This window comes from Myotis nattereri (genome assembly GCF_964212035.1).
Source record: "Myotis nattereri genome assembly, chromosome: 6".
Lineage (NCBI taxonomy): Eukaryota > Metazoa > Chordata > Mammalia > Chiroptera > Vespertilionidae > Myotis > Myotis nattereri.
The window spans coordinates 38,155,859-38,179,555 of record NC_138081.1 but is presented as its reverse complement, the minus strand read 5'-3'; the positions used below and the strand labels follow the sequence as shown (position 1 = coordinate 38,179,555).

General features: G+C 40.0%; 1 protein-coding gene across 4 annotated transcripts in view; it reads right to left on the bottom strand.

Moving 5' to 3' along the window:
* Positions 1-23,697, bottom strand: part of SENP6 (SUMO specific peptidase 6) — a 115,515-nt gene that overhangs the window by 30,796 nt on the left and 61,022 nt on the right. For 2 of the 4 annotated variants that reach the window (XM_081094855.1, XM_081094856.1), the window contains exons 7-14: positions 21,872-21,942; positions 20,346-20,488; positions 17,292-17,583; positions 11,764-11,993; positions 6,083-6,103; positions 5,316-5,486; positions 1,879-1,912; positions 1,096-1,290 (exon numbers count right to left, since the gene is read on the bottom strand). In XM_081094855.1, the coding sequence (XP_080950981.1) occupies positions 1,096-1,290; positions 1,879-1,912; positions 5,316-5,486; positions 6,083-6,103; positions 11,764-11,993; positions 17,292-17,583; positions 20,346-20,488; positions 21,872-21,942 (1,157 nt within the window). The remainder of the gene's footprint in view (positions 1-1,095; positions 1,291-1,878; positions 1,913-5,315; positions 5,487-6,082; positions 6,104-11,763; positions 11,994-17,291; positions 17,584-20,345; positions 20,489-21,871; positions 21,943-23,697) is intronic. The other 2 variants (XM_081094857.1, XM_081094858.1) reach the window with 1 other exon arrangement.

Genomic DNA, 23,697 nt, shown 5'->3' with positions numbered 1-23,697 from the left:
TGAAGCAGCAATTACTGCTGAAAAGTATTTATTTTACAAATATTCATGCTATGCCATAAATATCAGAACCATATCATTTTAATTATAGAGATTGAAGATACATTCTACGAACTTGCAAACTTCTAATTCAGGGTAAATTTCAAGGATTCCAATTTATATGGTTGTACTTAGTACCTATCAGTGCATTTTAAAAAGTTCATTTTATCTAAGGACTATGCTGTACACCTGAAACCAATACAAAATAATATTGAAAGCAAATTGTAATTGAAAATATTTTAAAAAATCATTTTACCCATATAATACAAGGTCAAAGAGTGCAGACCTTTGGAGTTTTAACCATTTTGAAAACTTTATCAATGAGCAAACCTGTGTCTTATCATTAGAACTTCCACTTCATGTGGGCTTTTCCTCATCTATAAAAGGGGAAAGTAAGATCTATCCTACAAGGTTCTTATAATAAATATAATAAATATAATATAATACTATATAATAAAAGCATAATATGCAAATTGCCCCCTCGATGGGAGTTCATCCAGGAGTTCAACCAGGGGACGGGGCAGGCGGCCAGTGGAAGGGAGGGAGTACCTGGCTGGCAGCCGCTAGGAACCCTACCAGTGCACCAATTTCTGCACTGGGCCTCTAGTCCTATCTAATAAAAGACAAAAAGGGTAATTGACCATACCTTCGCTACACTTCCCATTGGCTAATCAGGGCAATATGCAAATTAACTGCCAACAAAGATGGCAGTTAATTTGCATACATAGGCTCCAAGCGGTGGAGCGAAGCCAAATGGCCCCAAAGCCCGCTGAGCAGCGAGGCCTCACGGCCCCAGGATCGGCGGAGCTGCAAGGCCTGATGGCTGGGGGGCGAGGGGGCTCTGGCCAGAGCCCAGCCAGAGCGAAGGCCTGGGTCTCGGGTGCCAGAGGAAAACTGGTGCCAGCAGCCAAGGGAAGGGAAGGCCTACTGCACAAATCTCTTCATGCAACGGGCCTCTACTATAATATAATATACATGTAAAGGATCTATCAAAGTATATTCACATTCTGCTAGTCAATGGATTGTACTTATTATTAGAATCCAATCTACATAACTTACTTGTTAACTTATGCATTCTTTTACAATGAGTCCAAACTTTATCATCCATACTCATTTGTATCAGCATGCTCAGCTTTTCATAAACTGGCGGTATTGTCTGAAGAAATACGACTGGTAATTTACGGACATTACACCATTCACATTTAGTTAGATCAGAGGTATTTAAAGTAAAGCCTACTGGATCAGCTTCTGCTTCTGGAGGAAAACAAATGGAAATGGAAAATGAATCAATTCTTAAAACAGCAAATTCATAAATGAAGAAGAGTGTGAGAAAATAGAAGTTTAAAGTAAAACACATTTATTACGCTCTGTAAAAAGTAACTTCTAGTGGGAAATGAAGAAAAATCCTTATAACTATCTTAAAGAAGCTTCTGCATTTCCAAAAGAGGGTCCTAATGAAGTATACTTACAATTAAACATAGATTTTGTGATGTTACAGAATGAAATCACACTATCAACACATTGCGGACCAGTAGTTTTATTGCTAGCTTTACCCAATGCCCAGGTAAGTGTCTACTGAACGACTACAAAAAATGTTTTACATAAATATTAAAGGAATGCTTTAAAATTAAATACCCACTGCATTTTGAAGTTATTTATTACATGTTCTTACAAACTAATATCTTTTTTAAAGTATGATACTTTGTAAAACACTGTATAATATAAAGTGAGAATTCTCATGATCTGTCCACAATGTGTTAAAATATACCTAATAAGTATATTTAATTTAATCTTTCATTCCTGTAAAGTGCTTTAGTGTGAAAAAAGTTCAAGTTAGCTTACCTTCTAGCGGTATCTTGATAAAATCTAAACAAAACTAAAAAAATAAAACAAATTAATGCCAATCTAGATTTATGAGGATTTTGCTACAAACAACCTAAATGACATATTATTCGGCACTTAGATTACAGAGGGCAGAAGAAATAAATCATCTACCATGTGCATAAATATAAAACAAGATAACGTCCCCACTTCCAAATTACCTCTCAAAAAGGTAGGCCTCACCTTTCTGATTCAAATACTGAGAATATTCTTATACTATTGACTTGTTTTTTCATAATTTCAAAGAAAACTGAGAAAATGCTATCTAAGACCCTAATATGCAAATCAACACAATGGCAGAACGACCGGTCACTATGACTCACACTGACCACCAGGGAGCAGACGCTCAATGCAGGAGCTGCCCCCTGGTGGTCAATGCATTCCCACAGGGGGAGCACCACTCAGCCAGAAGCCAGGCTCATGGCTGGCAAGTGCCAACGGCAGTGGCAGGAGCCTCTCCCTGCCTCTGCTGCAGTCAGGTGGTAAGGAGCGAGGGGTCACGGACTGCTGGCTTAGCCCCAATCCCTGGGGATATTGGGCGTAAGCAGCAGGCAGACATCCCCCGAGGGGTCCCGGACTGCGAGAGGGAGCAGGCTGGGCTGAGGGGACACCCCCTTAGTGCATGAATTTTATTCACCGGGCCTCTAGTATTACAATAAATACCTGAATACTCATACCCAGATTCACTAACTTTAGTATCTTCCTACACTTAATCATTCTTTATGTATATACTAGAAGCCTGGTGCTCGAATTTGTGTAGAGTTGGGGTCCCTCAGCCTGGCTGGAGATCGGGGCCTATTGGGGTTGCAGGTGTTTGGCTGCGGGATGTTGGCCGGCCGTGGGAGGTTGGCTGTGGGAGTGCACTGACTACCAGGGGTCAGCTCCTGCGTTGAGCGTCTGCCCCCTGGTGGTCAGTTCACGTCATAGCGACCAGTAGACTGGTAGTTCAGTTGCTTAGGCTTTTATATATATATATATATGATACATACACATACACACACACACACACACACACAGTCATTTCTCTTTTGCTAAACCAGTATAAAGGCAGAAAGGTTCATTATTACAACATCTAGGAAAGTCAAAATTAAGTTCATTCAACATACAGTTCATACTCAAATTTCTCCAACTGCTCAAAATTATCCTTTATATTTGCCTTAAATTTCCCCTGATGATTCTGTCAAGGCAATGTTACATTAGTCTCTCTTTTGTTTACTACTGTCTATAACAGAGAGAAACCTCCTTCTGCTTTTTATAAATAGCCTTGGAAAAAATCCACGCTAGGTTCTAAAAAATGTACAACACTCTGGACTACACTACATCGAAGGCACATGATACCAGCCAGCCCCACTATTGATACAAGCTTAATCACTTGTTGAAGGCAGTGTGTCAAGTCTTTCCACTGTAAAATACTTAAAATCTGTTTCTTAGATTAATAATGACACGGCAGATATATATCGTTTCAGTGCAAAACATAAAAGAAGTTATGTACAGAAAGAAAATGTCAAATCATCTTTTAACACACAATCTGAAGAAATTACAGTTCCACTATACCTTATAAAAAATGTTCTTTGGCTAAATCCCATGGTACAAGGAAGATTAATAACAGATTGCAAATTTCCAAATCATAAGCACAACTACTTTTTAGCTGAAATATTTCATTTAGCATTTTAATTAAAAAAAAAACCTATAGTAACATATTTTATATTATACACGCTGCCTTTTATTTTTTAAACTAACTTCAGTTTTTCTTCAGTAGATCATATACATATTAATCTGTAACTTTCATGTAAAAAAATTCATTCAAATTTTGATGTTGTTCTTGCTAGATAGCCTTGAGACTATGAAACATTCAACTAAATGGCTAAATTAACAACCTTAATTATCATACTAAGGAGTTCTGAATAATGTAGGGGGAACGCCATAAAACCAATAAGACATTCCTGGACATTTCTGACATATAAGACATAGTATAACACTTTTATTCTCTGACAGTCCCATCAAAGATAATCTGTACCATGAAGGCTTGAAACAAAACAAAAGCTTCATAAATCCCTGAAAACCCTGCTATATAACAATGCTGCTGGGCAATAATAAATTTTCTATATATAATTTGCTTTAGATCTCTGGAGTATTTAATATCATTCTAGTTTTTAAATAATGAGAAGCTAGAGTTTTTTGATGGAAAAAAGATTGCTCTTTTCCCATATGGCTTTTCTTGCATAAGAAATCAGGTCCACATTTCATTTTCTCCTATAAACTTAACCTATACAGTTTTTCCCCCTTTTGATCATATTTATTCTAGAATCATAAATCCTAGAAAATAAATAGCTATTAGTTACCATAATTTACATAATAATAAAGCAACCTTTTAACTTTCCTAATACAATGTGTTTTCTTAAAGATATTACTTTATGTATAAAGAAGAATACTACAAGACAGAGTTTAAAAGGTTAGAAATGGATAGCCAGGCACACCAAGTTAAGGAATTATAAAGGCTTACAAAATAGTGCAGTGCTAAAGGAAGATCAATTTACCAACAATGTATAGAGTATATTAGAGAAGAAGAAAAATGATGACTAAGAAAGCTAGTTAAGGAGATTACATTAAATTTTCAAACAGAAAATGCAAATTTGAATTGGATTGGTAGCAGTAAAATAATAAGAAAACACGTATGAGAGATAAAAATTAAAGGACTATGGAAAAGTCCTTTGGGTTTTGTGGATACTGAACCAGTGCCTTCTGAGTGGCTATAGTAGTTCAATAATCTATTTCTAGGAGTCTTAGTGCTTTAAGACATTTTTCTGCAGACTCCAAAACTTTTGGATTCTTCTTTCTGTCATTATATTCTTTAAAATACTGTTTTCATTGAGTTGGCATTAAGAATAAAATAGTAGCCCTAGCTGGATTGGCTCAGTGGATAGAGCATTGGCCTGCAGACTGAAATGTCCCAGGTTCAATTCCAGTCAAGGGCACATGCCTGGGTTGCAGGCTAGATCCCCAGTAGGGGATGTGCAGGAGGCAGCCGATCAATGATTCTCTCTCATCATTGATGTTTCTCTCTCCCACTCTCCCTTCCTCTTTGAAATCAATAAAAATTTATTTTTTAAAAAAGTGAGAAGTGGAAAGTTTTTAACTCAGTTAAAATACTAAGTATCTTCCCACAATGAATATGTCACTACCTTGAACAATGAATTATAAAAAAGTTCTTACTGACTTTTATGGTTAGGATTTACTTATAATTATTTATATTCTATTAAATAAATATAACATCTTAAAATAATTTAATATTCTATCAAGTATTTTAACTCACATATTTTAAAGTATTACTTATTAGCCTTAGCCACAGAATTATAAATCTTATAGTTGGTACAATGAACACAGAAGAATGTACTTACAATTACAGGTTCTACTAATAGCCGAAAGAGCGTCCCTACTCGTATACTTCGACAGTTTAAAATGACACTGCCATAGGAACTTGGGCAGCTTAAAGATACAGGATCAACTAAAGTTTCTTGAGCAATCACCCTGCGACGTTTTAGAGGTGTGTTGATAATAGAATTACCAAACTGAAAAAGAAAAAAATTTTCACTTAATAAAGTACTAAAACAAGGCTTTGAACTAAGTATATATATGCAGAAGATCCAATATGAGAAATGTAATTATCAAAACATAAGATTAATTTTACTTCAGCGGTGTCAGATGAAGTAAAAATTTTTATTTTATATAATAATAAACTCTTCAATGTTATATAGCTATACTTTATCTAGTTATTACTTTAAAAGAATAGCACAACAGTGAAAAATGGTATTCTGGGAATAAGACTGCTTGGTTTCAAATCACAGCCACACATCTTTTAATCTGATTTTGTAAACTTAATAACTTCATAAGTTTTGGTTTCCTAAATTGTAAAATATGAAGAGTATCTACTCAAATGAGCTAAGGCCTATAAACAGCCTAGCACAGTGCTTCATGCACAGTAAAATACTAGATAAGTTAGCTACTAACAGTAGTAGTGGTTGTAGAACTTGGGGTTAAATCAACAATTCTTTAGCAAACAGGTGATTTAAGGGTATGGCTATTTGCATTAATAAAGGATGCTTCTTTATATATTAAACTTTAACTAGTTGATTTATTAAATAGATATATATTGGTTAATCCTCACCTGAGGATATTTTTCCCATTGCTTTTCCAGAGAGTAGAAGGGAGGAAGGGAAGAAGGAGGGAGAGAGCAAGAGAAGAGAGAGAGAAACACTGATGTGAGACACAGCAACTAGTTGCCTCTGGAGTGCACCCTGGGGTGGGGAGCAAACCCACAACCCAGGCATGTACCCTTGACCAGAAATCGAATCCAAGACCTTCAGTGCTCAGGCCAACTCTCTAACCATTGAGTGACACCGGCCAGGGCATAAAATATTTATCCTATATAATAAAAATCTAATATGCTAAGTGTCCGGTTGTTCAGTGACTGGTCCACTTTTCAACCAATCAAAGTGTAATATGCTAATGATATGCTAAGGCTGCTCAACTGCTCACTATGACGTGCACTGACCACCAGGGGGCAGACGCTCCAACTGGTAGGTTAGCTTGCTGCTGGAGTCCGGCGGATTGGGACTGAGTGAATGGGCCAGACACACCCTAGAGCCCTCCTGCGGTCCCTCCCAGGCCCAATCGTGCACTGGTGGGGTCCCTCGGCCTGGCCTGAAACCTCTCACAATCCAGGGCCCCTTGGGGAATGTTAGAGAGTGGATTTCAGCCCGTTACAAAGATCACTCCCCTCAAGAGGATGCCAGACGAAGGGGTCATGGATGGTGAATGCTGCTGTGGCAGTGCGAGCCTCTCCTGATTGGGACTGATTGGGCGCAAGCCCACAGAAGACACAGTGGTACCAGGATGAGCAGGAGCTGCAGGCAGCTTTTGGACTGCAGGTTTCGGCCCGATCTCCACAGGCCACCCAGAGAGGCCCCACCCATGCACGATTTCATGCACCAGGCTTCTAGCATAAGTATAATTTAAAATAATTAGTTATGTTAAAAACTTTATTACCATCACAAGACTAAAACATTATCCTGATAAAAAAAACAAGAGGGAAAAATGTTCAATGCGTAGAGATAAGCACTATTCTCATTATACCTACAGAGACATTTCTGTGATCTATGTCACAGGAAAAAAATAAAACAAAATGTGATGCACACACATTTTTTCCTGTAAACTGCTCTTTCAGGCTTATTAACAGATTTATTATAAATATTTTCCCACATATTAATAGTAACATATAATATAGATTTAAAACTTTTTAGCTTTAGAATTATTTCTTCAAATGACATGTTATGTAGTTCAATAATTCTATATAATAAAAGCCTAGGTGGCGTCATGCGTGATGCACAAAATAGCCACCATCATGTTGTCACAAAATGGCTGCCACACGATGGCTGGCAGGGGAAGGCAGTTGTGGGCAATCAGGCTGGCAGGGGAGGGCAGTTGGGGCAATCGGGCAGACAGGGGAGGGCAATTGGATGTGACCAGGCTGGCAGGGGGGGGAGGATGGAGGGACCAGGGCTGCTGGGGAAGGCAGTCGAGGGGGACCAGGCCTGCAGGGAGGGCAGTTAGGGGCGAGCAGGCCGGCAGGGGAGCAGTTAGGCGTCAATCAGGCTGGCAGGGGCGCAATCAGCCTGGCAGGCAGAAGCAGTTAGGGGCGATCAGGCAGGTGAGCTGTTAGGAGCCAGGAGTCCCGGATTGTGAGAGGGATGTCTGACTGCTGGTTTAGGCTCGATCCCACAGGGATCGGCAGTCGAACATCCCCCAAGGGGTCCCAGATTGTAGAGGATGCAGGCTAGGCTGAGGGGGAACCCCCGCCACATGCACAAATTTCGTGCACCGGGCCTCTAGTTAGTAGATAAATAATTTAAGAAGTGCTCCAGGTAAATCCATAGTAAAGACTGAGTCTAGAACTAGGGTAGTCCATACCCTTCCAAGGAGCCTCTAAAAGATCTCTGAGGAACTCTAATTGTTCAATGTTCCAGTTGAAATCTGCTCACCCACAAATTCTATCACCTGGAAATCCATTATTTATTTAATTGAATTCTACTATGCTGACATCTGAGTTCTTTCTGGACTTTTTGCATGACACATTCTCCAAGAAGCATTTTCACAGCTAAATCCAGATATATATGATTTTTGCCAAATTGCCTTACAGAAGTTATGTTACCAATTTACATACTCAATACCACGTTCCTCCAAACACTATCCAAAATGAGATACTATTATACTTGAAAAGTGTTTCAGCACTAACAGTTAACAAAATATATTGTTTTAGTTTCATTTTCAATACTTTACTACTAGTTTGAACTCTATTCATTTCCATTAGTCATTTTTCTATAGTTTGTTTCTATTTCTTGATTTTTTTAAGAAATTAAAAATATATAAAGGACCAACTCACATTGTTTCACAGTTCCTTATTTTTTCTTTATTTGCATTTACCTATCAAATTATTTTTATGATGTTTTGCTACACTGTTCTGTATTTTTCATTTACTCCAATATATTCATCACTTCATTTGCTATTATTGCTTGTGCAGACACATTTGGAAAGGCATCCTTCAAGATTATATTAAAAAATATAAATCCTTATTTTTTCTTTTATCTTTGTAATTGCTCTTTTATTTCCTTATGGTTTCCACCTTAACAACCAAATATGTATGTTCCCATATTTTTATCTATATTCCTGTAATCCATGACGTGTATATATAAACCCATGTATAATTTTTTTCATCCTTAGCCAAAGATATATTTTGATTTAAAAAAAATTTTTTTAGAGAGAGAGAGTGGAAAGGGACAGGAACATCAGCTGTTCAAAACCCGAACCGCCCCCCCCACCCCCCACACCCTGACCAACTGGGGATTGAACCTGCAATATTTTTGGTGTATAGGAGGAGCACAATTCAAATCAGGGCCCCACATATAATTTTTTACAGGTTTTAAAAAATCTTTTTTTATAAGTAATTTACAAAAATAAGAAAATATGCACATATTTCTGCATCCTGGTATTCCCATTTAACAGTACCAAGTAGAAACTTTAAGTCATTAATATAGTTTTAATTTTTTTGTCAGTGACTGCACAATAGTCCATGATGTGGATATACCATAAATTCTTTATCCATTTCCATATTAATGGGCAATGATTTTGTATGCAGTTGTATGCCAAGAATCATTTTTATACATACATTCTTATGTACTGGAGAGGAAGATTCCTTTGAAATTGAGTCTAGGGAATGAATTATTTGGTCATTCCATATACATTTAAAGTTTTTCAATAGATATTTTTTACACTGCTTTCCCCAAAGATCCTAACACCTTTCTTTTCCATCAGCAAATTACAAAAGTACTCTTTTTCTCAGATTCTTGCCAGAAGTTTATATTAACTGATTTTGTATTCAATTTGAAAGTAGGTTTAGAATATGATTATTAAGTGGGGTTTAAAATGCCATTTGAAAGATTATTTGGAAGAACAATCCATTAAATCGCACGTTAAAGTGTAATCTATTCAGCAAGAAGAAATTAGTGTTACAGCAACCTGTAAGTATAAATAAGTATATTTAACACTTGTATAATTTGGGAACAGGGAGAAGTCATTTTTAACTTACTAATTTGTACTTTCCATGTGGTAGCTAATTATCTGAATTTTCTTTGTCTATTCCTTTTTTTTTCCACTTCCTTTTTTTCTTCAATCTTTAAGAGTTCTTAGTCTATTACAGATATTAACATAATATATGTCATCTGCATTACAAATATTGCTGAGTCTATTTGCCATAATGTTTATCTTTTCCATCTGAACATTTTGAAAATTTTATAAGCGTAGAACAATAATGTAGTTGAATACAACCAAGTTAAAAATGATTTCTGCCTGTTCCCAAATTATACAAATATTAGAGGCCCGGTGCACAAAAATTTGTGCACTCGGGGGGAAGGGGGGTCCCTCAGCCTGGCCTGTGCCCTCTCGCAGTCTGGGACCCCTCGGGAGATAACGACCTGCTGGCTTAGGCCTGCTCCTGGGTGGCAGAGGGCAGGCCCAATCCCTAGGTGCAGCCCCTGGTTGTGCTCAGAGCAGGGCCAATTGGGGAATTGGGGCGCCGCCCCGTCATGCAGAGAGCAGGGCAGATTGGGAGGTTGCGATGCCACCCTCAGTCACGCTCATGGTAGGGCCAATTGGGGGGTTGGGGCACCGCCCCCTGTCACACTCAAGGCAGGGTCGATAGGGAGGTTGCGGCGCCACCACCTGTCACGCACAGAGCAGGGCCAATCCGGGGGTTGGGGCTCCTTACCCTGTCACGCACAGAGCAGGGTCGATCAGGGGGTTGGGGAGCTCCCCGTCACGCACAGACCAGGGCCCATCAGAGGGGTTGGGGTGCTCCTCCCTGTCATGCACAGAGCAGGGCCCTTCAGGGGGTTGAGGATCTCCCCCGTCACTCACAGAGTAGGGCCGATAAGGGAGTTGGGGCACCGCCCCGTCACCCACAGAGCAGGGCAGATCAGGGGGTTGGGGCGCCGCCCTCTATCACCCACAGAGCAGGGCCGAACAGGGGGTTGGGGCGCCGCCACTCTCACACTCAGGGCAGGGCCGATGGAAAGGTTATGGCTCTACCCTGTCACACAAAGAGCAGGGCCCGTTGGACGGGGGGGGGGGGGCTGCACCCTGTCTCACACAGAGCAGGGCCGATCAGGGGGTTGGGGGGCCGCACCCTGTCACGAACAGAGCAGGGTGGATAGGGAGGTTGTGGCCCCGCCCCTTGTCACACACAGAGCCGCAGGGCCATCAGGGGGTTTGGGCGCTGCCCCCTGTCACGCTGATCCCGGTATTGGGAGGCATATTACCCTTTTACTATATAGGATAGAGGCCTGGTGCATGGGTGGGGGCAGGCTGGTTTGCCCTGAAGGGTGTCCTGGATCAGGGTGGGGGTCCCCACTGGGGTGCCTGGCCAGCCTGGGTGAGGGGATGATGGCTGTTTGCAGCTGGTCACACACCCTTCAGGGTGGGGGGTCCCCACTGGGGTGCCTGGCCAGCCTGGATGAGGGGATGATGACTGTTTGCAACTGGTCACTCACCCTTCAGGGTGGGGGTCCCCACTGGGGTGCCTGGCCAGTCTGGGTGAGGGGCTGAGGGCTGTTTTCAGGCTCGCGGGTGACTGAAGCTCCCAACTGCTCCTTTTTTTCTTTTTTCTTTTTATTCTGGGCCAGGTTTGGCTCTGGCTTCAGTTCTGAGGCCTCTGCTGCTGAAAGCAGGTATCTGGTTTGTTTGGGTTCTATAATCGAAACAATGTATAACTCCAGCTCTGAGATCCCAGCTCGCTGAAAGCAGGTTTCTGGGGTTTTGTTTAGCTTCTATATTTATTACAATGTTTCAAACTGCAGGCTCAGAGGCCGGCAAGGCAGGCGGGGAACGTTGGTTTCCTCCGTCACTGAAGCAAGCAAGCCTCATGTTAGTTTTAAGCTGCCTGGCTGCGGGCCGCCATCTTGGCTGGCAGTTAATTTGCATATCGCCCTGATTAGCCAATGGGAAGGGTTGCGATCATACGCTAATTACCATGTTTCTCTTTTATTAGATAGGATACTTGTTTATACTTACTTGCTGCTGAAACATTATTTCTTCTTGCTGAATTGTTTACACTTCAACCTGTGATTTAAAGGGTTGTTCTTCCAAATAATCTTCCAAGTGGCCTTTTAAGCCCCACTTAATGAATAATTCATCTTTTTCTCCTATTAACACTGCCAAATTACCCTCCGAACAAATACATCCATCCCAAAGGTGAGACATAATCTGGATATAAATATCAATAAATGTAAAAAGTACCTGATCTTTCATTCTTGCTTTTCTTGGCAATGGAACTGTATTTAATTCTGAATCTGCTGGAATGCTTCTTAGTTCATGCTCTACTCTACCGGTATTTTCACTTAGTGCTGCTTCTACTTTTCCAGTGGATGGTGCTGGGGAAGAACATGCTGAGTCAGCAGGTTGAGGAGATATGCTCTCTCTTCTGTTAGTCCTGTCATTGTCATCATCATCATCACTGGACAAAATGACTATAAAAAATGTTAAATACTTCATGTATTTCATTTCTGGCAGTTAAAAATATAAATATGTTACCAAAATGGGGAATATACCAAATCTGCTTTGGATCTCCTCCAGATCTGAGATTAATAAAAACAAATGAAGATATAATCCACTCTATCTGGTGAAAAGTTAAATTTATAAAACACTTAAAAATAAAGCATAGTAATTGACATCTTTTTTTAAATAAGATAGAAGTATGAAATTAATTCTATAGTCCATCATCATCACCCACAAAGAAACATACACCTATGTTTAAATGTTTAATCAGTAGGTCCATTTCAAAGTTCCCAAAAACTAAAGATAATCTGCATACAAATTGTTCACAAATAGCATGAATTTTAAATATGTGTGAAACTTTATGTGACCACATCATTTTATCTCATACAGGAAATCACTAATTGGTCCTTGGAAGAACTTGGACCAGTGCCTAATCCTCAATTAATCTTTATGAATAAATGAGCATGGGCAAGAAAAGACATTATGAAGGTAATTTACTCTCATACCTTGTACTTATTATTAAATTAGAGGTTTAGTGCATGGATTCATGCACTAGTGGGGTATGCAGAGATTGGGCCTAAACCAGCACTTCTAAGCTGCCTACCGCTCCTGCTCATTCTGGCCTTGCTGCTCCTGCTCGGTAGGCTTGCTGCCACTCTGCAGCGCTCTCTGGGCTGTGGTGACCAGCCGTGAGTCCTACGTCTGGTGCCTGCTGGTCAGCTGAGCGGCGGTCCCAATGTGGGAGCACACATAGCGACCAGTTGACTGGTCATATTATAGTTTGGTTGCTTAGGCATATATATATATATATATATATATATATATATATATATATATATATATATATATATAATTTCCGTTCCCAAATTATACAAATATACTTGTTTATACTTACTTGCTGCTGTAATAACATTATTTCTTCGTGCTGAATTGTTATGATATATATATATATATATATATAACTTATCAAAACCATCCCTATATCATAATTCCTCAAAGTCACCCACACTGCACTTGTGTCAAATCCTAACTCCTTAATATGGTTTATAAATGTACATAATCTGGCCCTTGACTACTTCTCCGACTTTCTTATACTATTCCACTTTTCTTCCTTTATTCTCCAGACCAACTAGCCATTTATTCTGTTCCTCTAATACCCACAAGCTTGTTCCTGTCAGTATTTGATGCACTTTTGGCATCAAGTATTAGCTTAAAAATCACTTTTTGCTCGACCACGCAATCTAAAGTAAGTACATGAGCACTTGCTTATTTACAACAACTATACTCCAAAAGTCTAAAGAAGTGCCAGTCACAGAAAAAGCATACAAAGATCATCTGTTGAAAAATGCATAAACTTCTATATATTATTTACTCCATCTCCTTAAGCCTAGGTTGCTTCATTTAATAGTGAAAACTAAATTAAACAAATTAGCGTATAAATCTTTACCACAAAGCAGGGACTATAAGCATGTGATAAGTGATATCTTTTATTATTAATATTAAACGCTCTTAAAATATAACACTTTGTTTTTCACATACTTACATAGAAAGTACTTAGTTTTTCTTTTTTTGGCACAAGGGAACAAATTTATATTTTATGAAATTAATTCATGGTTGTGGTTAAACTCTAAAAAGTAAACTGCTTAATAAACCTAAGAACCACATGAATGTATTTCCTTATGTTATCAGCTTACATGGTTGATGCAGACAAAATATTTTGTATTTTTTCACACATCAACTTAGCCTTATTAATTTCCCAGTTCTCCTCATCTTGAAAACTTCCTCAGAATGTCATTTCCTATTTAAAGTTTGGCTCTGTAATACATAGTAACTGCCTAATAAGTGAGAGTTTTCTTTATATCTTACCATTATTAAACATATTAACATTAGAAAAGATACAAATGATATTAAAAGTACTTAATATTACACTGGCATAACACTAAAATGTATCATAAAATAATCAAATATCAACATTATCATAATATCATAACAGAATATAGGCTGCACAGCCATCATACAGTATCTTTTTAAAAATATATTCTTGAGAGATAAGCTAATGTACTGGCACAGATTAAGTTTTTTAGTATTCCCATCATTAGTCAATGGGAGCTCTTTCATTTTAGCTCGTGTCCTTTGACGTGTCTATAGTAAATTCTGACAGCTTCCATATATCACTAGATGATCTAGGTTTATTAATACATTCGTGTCCCAGATCTTGAGTAGGCAATTTCTCTGAGGAGCTCTGGTGGGAAATTATATTCAAAAATGCAAATATGGAAACTAGTGTTGTTTGTTTCTACATGAGAGTTACTTACTATTTCTAGGCATTCTCTGTGGGTAAAGCTAGGAAATACTTATTTCCTTATTTAAGAAAAAATATGCAGTTAAGTTCACTTTATCTCTGATTCAAATTTAAAGTTACAAGATATTGATTTCTTTGATTTTACTTTTATATTCCTTTTTCTCTAACACTGAAAATCTTGTTTTCTGGAGACAATCATACAATGGCTTATTTGCTTTATCAAGTGTTTAAAAATCCCCATACCAATATTAGTAACAATATTTGTGACTGCGTTTAGGATTTCCTTGTAGTTTTGTTTGACCCATTAGGATGCACAACCACAATATTATTTTAATTTAAATTCATCTGAAATAATTCTTCTGTGTGTTCAAGCAACCAATAGATATATAAGGACATTCATTTATTTCATTTTGGTTTTGATTTTAAATATTGGCAATTTAATTTTCTTTTATAATCATGTGAAATGTTTACATGGCTCCAAAGTCAAATCTATAAAACAAGTACATATGTAGACACCTAGCATCTACTCCTAATTCCCATACTGCTTCCTCCCCTTCCAACCACTTTTAAATTCAATTTCTGATATACCTTTTCATTAAAAACAAACAAAACACCTAGATTCATTCTCCCATCCTTCCTAAATAAAGGGTAGCATACTATATATTGATACACTTTGCTTTATTCATTTGGTTAATCACTTTGAAATCCCTTGTAAAATACTAAGTCATTTCTCCCCTTTTACAACTAGGTATGCTGTAGTTTTATCAACCAGTCTGAATGTTTCCAATCTTTTGGTATTTATTATATAACAGGACTATATTCCATATACACACACACACATATGCACATGTGTCTGAAGTAAGAAAAAAAGATTTAGGGGAGAAACAAAAGTGGTAAAGAAACTAATTTTCACTGAGTCCTTTCTATCTGTCCAATATTTTATTTGGCTATCCTAGGTACTTTATATGTCATTTTATTTAGTAGTAGAGGCCCAGTGCACAAATTCGTGCATGGGTGGGGTCCCACGGCCTGGAAGGCTATTGGGGCCCATTGGGATTGTCTACTGCCCCGACTGGGGCTCAGGGCCATCAGGACTGGCTGGCCAGGGGAGGGGCCATGAGAGGTTGGTGGGGCCAATTGGGGCTGGATGGCTGTGGGAGCATCTGCCCCTGGTGGCCAGTGCATGTCATAGTGTCCAGTGGACTGGTCATTAGGTCGCTTAGGCTTTTATACGTATAGATTAACAAGGCAATGTAGCCAAGTTCTGAGGTTTTATTACATATGTGTGTGTGTGTGTGTGTGTGTGTGTGTGTATCCTATATAATAAAAGCCTAATATGCTAAGTGTCTGGTCATCTGTTCAACCAATCAAAGTGTAATATGTTAATGATATGCTAAGTGGCTCAACCGCTTGCTATGATGTGTACTGACCACCAGGAGGCAAACCCTACGACCAGTAGGTTAGCTTGCTGTTGGAGTCCGGCCAATGGGGACTGAGCGAGATGGGCCGGACACACCCTGGAGCCCTCCCGCGATCCCTCCTCAGCTGGCCAAGCTTCCGTGTCCCTCCCCACCCCGATTGTGCACTGGTGGGGTCCCTTGGCCTAGCATGCGCCCTCTCACAATCTGAGACCCCTTGGGGGATGTTGGAGAGCTGTTTTCAACCTGATCCCGCTCAACTCAGGAGCTGCCCCCTGGTGGTCAGTGTGCTCCCACAGGGGGAGTGCTACTCAGCCAGAAGCCGGGATAATAGCTGGTGAGTGCAGCAGCAGTAGCGGGAGCCTCTCCTGCCACCTCCACAACAGTTTGACATTCCCCGAGGGCTCCTGGGCTGTGAGAGAGTACAGGCCGGGCTGAGGGACCCCAGGTAAAGTGCACAAATTTTGTGTACAGGGTCTCTAGTCTACACTAATAAAAGAGAAACATGCAAATTGGTGTCACTCCACTACATCCACCAATCAGGATGAGTATGCAAATTAACCCAACAAAGATGGCGGTTAATTTGTATATGCAGGCACGGAGCAAAGACCGAAGACGACTGAAGACTAAAGATGACTGAAGACTGAAGACTGAAGAGACTTGGCTTCTCCACTGCAGCCGGAGCAGAGAAGCCAAGCTTTGCTGTTGAGGCCAGAGTAGAGAAGCCAAGCCTCGCTGCAGTCGCAGCAGAGAAGCCAGGCACAAATGAGCTTGCTGCTTAGCTTCTCTGCTGTGGCCCGACCAAAGGCCTGGGTCCTGGGTGCCAGAGGAAAACCAGTGCCGGCAGCCAGAGGAAGGAAGGCCTATTGCACGAATCTTCGTTCAACGGGCCTCTAGTATATACATAAAAGCTTAAGTGACCAGGCGACTGGCCAGTAGCTATGACACGCACGCACTGACCACCAAGGGGCAAATGCTCAATGCAGGAGCTGCACCCTGGTGGTAAGTGCGCTCCCTCAGCGGGCGTGCCGCTCAGCTGACCAATGGGTGCCAGACGCTGGGTATATGGCTGGTGAGCACAGCTGCAGTGGCATAAGCCTCTCCCGTGGACACTCCCCCTATATATCCAAGCGGCGGCGGCATGCATAGCGGGGCCAGGATGAGCGGGAACAGCATGGTGACCAGCCCGGGGTCCTCCATGGCTGCCTGTTGCTTCGTGCACTACTTCATACTGTGCGGGATTGATGCTGACAGCAGACTAGAGCCCGACAAAGGTGACACGTAAGGCCAGGCTGCGGTGGCGTGGAGGCCCACTGATACCCGCAGGCCAGGCCAACGGACCCCACGGTGTACAAATCCGTGCACCGGGACTCTAGTTTATGATGTATAGGTTCAGAAGAGTTATTATTTGCTAACTATGAGTACAATTTTAATCGTCTACCCAAAAAATATTACATAACTGACACAAAACTATACTTCTCAAATATACTCATGTTCACTTTACAATGTTGGACTGATATAAGCAATACCAAAGGGAGTAAAACACTTACTTGGATCATTTAGGCCTGACAGGCTTATTTTCCTTTCTTTTAGATTTGTGGTCTTGGCTCCTTTTGCCCTAGGTAAAACGACTTTCCCATTAGTCTGTAAATAATTCTGTCTATCACAGTTTACAATAATATCAATTGGAACCTTTCCCACACTGTTGCCATAAAACTTGTTGGGTGTTAATGCTGTGTTTTGTGACTTCTGTCCTCCAGAATTCTGATGATTTGATGTTCTCAGTAATGGACCAGTTGATTCATTCAAAGTTATAGCTTGTCTGCAACTTCTGGGCAAATCCTTAGGAAAAAGAATATCACAAACTTTGACATTTGGTCTGAATTTCTTTTTCTTGACACATGTTGGACAATATTCATACTGTTCAGAAAACTTAGGTTCCAAAAAAATAAAAGACTGGGATTTTATTTCAACATCATGGAACAAATATATACAATATTTCAAAATTAACTCGCACTTCCCATGATCATCACCATGGCTACCACAAAAATCTGAATATGTCATATTAGTTAGAATTTAGCAGCAGAATGCTGAAGGAATTTTTGAGCCCTTCACTCCAGCATACAAGGCATAAATAATCTTAACACATTAAGTTCCATGTCTGTCAACGGTGACTGACACTATACTTTCAGTCTGGACCGGTCAGTCACTGGTGCTGCCAGCATATCTGTGAAATTGTATATCATGGAAAGAAAGATAAAACAGGCTTGTTGCTTAATGTGTTAAGGGGATCAATATCTAGTTTCACAGTTTCTACATATAACCTTTCCAAAAATTCAACATGATTATGCTATGTCAAGGAATCTCCTACCACAACTGGTCTTCTCAAAATAAGAATGCTGACAGCGGACTAGAGCCCGGTGTGGCTCAGTGGTTAAGCATCGACCCATGAACCAGGAGGTCACGGTTCAATTCAGGGCACATGCCTGGGTTGCGGGTTTAATCCTTAGTAGAGGGTATGCAGGAAATCAATAAAAACATTAAAAAAAAATGCTAAACCTATCTTCCATTTAAAATATCACAAATGGTGTATTTCCTGGGGTATAAAAACTATTAAATCAAACCGAAGGACAACTTTAAATGTTGAAAAAAAATAAGTTATAAATACTGCTTAACAAAAATTTGCAAGACAATTGATTTCTAGGTCAGTGCTACAAAAATATTTTAACGAAGGCTTAATCTATGTTACAATTGTGATATCATTAAAAATGTTTTCTGACAGAGTATCATGTGATTTGGGGCATATAAATTAGAAGTTCAAGGTATTGAGTGATATTACTATAATTCTTTCCATAGTCAGGTACTTATTTTTGTGAAACTTATTTACGTACTTATTACCTCAGCATTTATGTCTGTAAGAAGGAAACAGGAACAGATGTTGAATCAAGTCTCAGTATATAACATATATTTATCCATGGAGACATGAAGTAATTGAGAAAAAGTCAATGGCTCTAATTAAAAGATGCACTTCCAATAACTTTACGCCAAATAATTACTTATCAAATTTTGTAACAACATATAATTTAGATTAATAATTATTTTTTGTATATTATATGTATTTATACTGTACTAAAGGCCCGGTGCATGAAGGTGCAGTCCCTAGACCTGGCCGGAGATCAAAGCGCAAGCATCTGTCTTAGAAGGGCAGGTCTCTGCTGACCTCTGGGCCCTGGGCAACACCTGGGCTCCTGGGCCCACACCTGTATGCGTCACAGCTCCAGAGTCTCCACACAGAGATGCAGTGAGCATGGCTGGATGCTGCAGACCGGGGTGCAGTGTGGTCATCCGGAAGCCAAGCAGGCAGCGTGCTCTCTCCCCGCCGGCCTCACAGACCGGCTCCTGCGTGAACCCACCAGGAGCCCAACTGGCCCTTGCAGTCCCAGTGGCTTTAGCCCAGCTCACCCAGAAGAGGCTGCATGGGTGCGGGGCGAGCTCCTGGCGGGTGCCCAGCAACTGAGCGCCCACTGCCAGCGCCATGTTGCCAACACTTGTCATGTTCTGCACTCCTGATCGAACGATCACCAAAGGGGACAATTTGCATATTAGGCTTTTATTATATAGGATTATTTTAAATTTAAATATAACTGATATTCAATATTGTATTAGTTTCAGGTGTACAATATAGTGATTTGACACTGAGACACTTACAATGTGATCATCACACTAATTCTAGTAGTAATCTGTCACCATGCAAACTTATCACAGTATTATCAACTACATTCCCCTTTACTTTTTTCACCCATCCCTCCTTATCCCTACACTCTGGCAACTATCCATTTGATCTTTTTTTGTAAGAGAAATACTCAGTATAAAAGAAAAATATTTTAATACTTTGAGCCTCATATCAAAGGAAATTAAGTAAACAAATATTTGTTGTGACAATGAAATGATAGAATGAGATGGTCATTATCAAGATATATTATACTTGGATGCTACCAGATCCATATATGAGAAGGGAATCTAACCACTCTAAAAACATTACTCCTGCCTGGCCGGTATGGTTCAGTGATTAAGCATCTACCTATGAGCCAGAAGGTTCCATTCCTGGTCAGGGCACAATACCAGGTTGTGGGCTCAGTTCCCATTAGGGGGCATGCTGGAGGCAGCCCACCAATTATTCTCTCTCATCATTGATATTTCCATGTCTCTCTCCCTTTCCCTTCTTAGAAATCAATAAAAATACATTTTAAAAAAATTTTGTTTGAAGCTCATGTTGGGTATAACTCAGCTGGTTAGAACATTGTCCAATACACCAAGGCTGTGGGTTTGATCTCTGGTCAGTGCATATCCAAGAAGCAATCAATGAAATCATAAATAAGTAGAACAAATCTCTCTCTCCCTTTTTTACTCTTTCTCAAATCAATTTTTTAAAAATTCTAGTTGAGAGCAGTTATTTGGAGTATGTTGCAGGATGGCACTGATGTAACTTTTATGTGTCTCTTCTAGTAGTATGAGAAAAGTTCACCTAAAATTCAATAAATACTAAAAAAGGTATTAATGAGAACACCATCTCATTAACAACAAAAAATAATTTCTCTACCCACCTCTAAATCAGATAAAGATTTTTTTGAGGCAGGAGACACAGGAGTAGTAGATTGATATGTACTGTGACGTTTCTGTGATACTTTCCTTTTGATTTCTGACTCCAAGTATGATTCAGATTCTTCTGTCTTCTTCATTATATGATCTGAAGGAAGGAGACAAAAACAAAAGTACTAAAATGAAATTTTATAAATTCCTCATGATCCTTGTTTTGAAAAAATTGTTTTAGTTAAAATAATGTTTCAACATAATAAAGAATAATCAGAACTTTAAGTCAAACAATCCTATATAATAAAAGCCTAATATAGTAAGTGTCTGGTCGACTGGTCAGCCGTTCAATCAAAGAATAACATGCTAATGATATGCTAAGGCCACTCAACTGCTTGCTATGATGTGCACTGACCACAAGGGGACAGATGCTCTGACAGATAGGTTAGCTTGCTGCCGCGGTCCAGCTGATTGGGACTGAGAGAGATGGGCCAGACATGCCCTGGAGCCCTCCCGCGGCCCCTCCACGGCTGGCCAACCTCCTGCATCTCTCCCCAGCCCCGACCATTAACTGGTGGGGACCCTTGGCCTGGCCTGCACCCTCTCGCAATCCAGGACAACTCGGAGAATGTTGGAGAGCCGATTTTGGCCAGATCCCGCAGGCGTATCTATATAATAAAAGCCTAAGTGACCATTATGGTGGAATGACCAGTCGCTATGATGTGTACTGACCACCAGAAAGCAGACGCTCAATGCAGGAGTGCAGCTCACCCAGGGTTCACGTGGCAGTGCTAAGAAGCAGCGAGCCGAGTGGTAAGGAGCAGGGAGCAGGTGGACAGTTAAGAAACAAGGGGTCCTGGACTGTGAGAGAGCGCAGGCCAGGCTGAGGGACACCCCCCACCTCCTCCCGTGCATAAACTTCATGCACTAGGCCTCTAGTTACATGATAAAATATTACAAAACTATAGGCCTGGTGCACAGAATTTGTGCATGGGTAGAGTCCCTAGGCCTGGCCAGCAATCAAGGCCAATCTGTAGGGCGACCGGCAAGGTGATCGAGGCCCCCACTCACACTAGCCTTGGCTGGCCTGGCACTGCCTGCTCACCAGCCCCCCCCCCCCCCCCCCACTGGGGCCTGGGGGACAGCTCCTGTGTTGAGTGTCTTCCCCCTGGTGGTCAATACGCATCATAGCAACCAGTCCTTCTGCCAGTTTTTATGCCTTTCGGTCAATTTGCATACTATGGTTTTATATAGTTAAAAAAAAAAAATACAATTTTGATGCTACAACCCAAAAGAATTTGAGCCTTGAATTTAACAAAAATAATAAAGATTTCAAATTGTAATCACCTGAATGCGCAACCAATTCTTGGTGATTTCATTCAAAATTAAGTAAATTCTCAAGTCAGTTATAAATAATATTTTTTTACATATTTATATTATAACTGGGAATATTTTATAGCCAAGGTCATATCTTTACTTCTACCTTTCAGACAACTACTCAAAACATTTTACAGATTAACAGGTAAAACTGCACACTTACCAACACCTTGGGGCCAATTTAACCTTACAGGATTATTTTCAAATTTTTGGACATGAGGTGGATATTCTTTCCTATAAAAGGGAATATACATAGTTTGATTCTAATAAAAAACATATTTTTCAAAATGAAAAAATTGAGGAAATACTTATACTTTAAAAGCATAGCTACTTTGCTATATAAAACTGATACTATAAATAACAAAACTGTATCACAGAAATATACTAATAATAATATAAGATCCCTAAAGTCAGTGACTTTTTAATTTATCAAACCCCATAGCAGGCATTCAAATTACTGTTCTTTCAAAGTAGTTCCCCAAATGCATAAATTAGAATTTTTCTTTTGGCATTTCCTTCATAATCTATACTAATAATAGTGGAATATGCAAATTGTCCGGGACGCTGTCACAGTAACAGTAACGACCGAACAGCAGGCTGGCAGGCTGCGTGGGGTGACAAGGCCGGCAGGGGGGTTAGTGAGGGAGACCAAACGACTGAACAGCAGGCTGTGTGGGGTGACCAGGCCAGTGGGGAGGGTGGGCAGTTAGGCGTGACCAGGCCAACAGAGGGGGGCAGTTGAGGGTGACCAGACTGGTAGGGGGAGGAAAGTTGGGGGTGACCCAGTCCAGCTGGGGGGCATTTGAGGTGACAAGGCCAGCAAGGGGAGGGCAGTTAGGGATGATCAGGCCAGCAAGCAGAGGTGGTAAGGGGTGATCGGGCTGGCACACAGAGGCAGTTAGGGATGATCAGGCAGACAGGCAGGTGAGCAGTTAAGAGCCAGCGGTCCCGGATTGTGAGAGGGATGTCTGACTGCCGGGTTAGGCCCAAACAGGCAGTCAGACATCCCCCAAGGGGTCCCAGATTGGAGAGGGTGCAGACTGGACTGAGGGACTCCAGGCTTCGATTCGTGCACCAGGCTTCTAGTCAGTTAATAAAAACCACATTACATGCCCTAGCTGGTTTGACTCAGTGGATAGTGTCAGCTTGCAGACCGAAGGGTCTTGGGTTCAATTCCAGTCAAGGCCATGCACCTTGACTGCAGGCTCCTCCCTGGTCCAGGCTCTAGTCAGGCGCATACAGGAGGCAACCAATCAATGTGTTTCTCTCACATCAATATTTGTCTCTTTCCCTCTCTCTAAAAATCAATGAAAAAATATCCTCAGGTAAGGATTCAAAATAAAAAAAATAACACATTACAAAAAAACTCATAATACTTCATTGTCACTTGTTTTAATTATAAATAAAAGAATACATGGCAAATAAGATACTGGCTGAGCAGAATCCCAAAATAAGTACAAAAAGTGTTATATACAAAACTAGCAATCATACAAGTATTTTAGTTTTGTAATATAAGTACATTATGGGAATATAATACTTTTTAAAATATACTAAAAATATATTACATTTGTATATAAATATATACAAATACATAAAAATAAATACAACTGATTTTCAGGAATCTGAAAATAATCTTTAGTAAATAAGGGTCCTAAAATACAAAGCAAAAAATCTATAGCTAATTATGGGATAAATAAAGCGTTAAAGATTTGCAAAATGCAATTGACTAAAGAGCTATAATAGCTACTTTGATATCATAAAGAAAAGCTTCTAAAATTATTTCTATTTTATTTAATCAGGATATTAAAAATAAGAGGTTATTCTATTATTTGTAAATCCATTCACACTAGTGAACAATACCAAATTAGACAAAACCCTAAAGAAAGTTTCCTGTAAAGATTTAATACTGTATGGTAAAAGTCAAACTACCTATATTAAAAACAAAATATGAAAATGACATATGGAAGAAAATAATAAGAGTAATGGTAG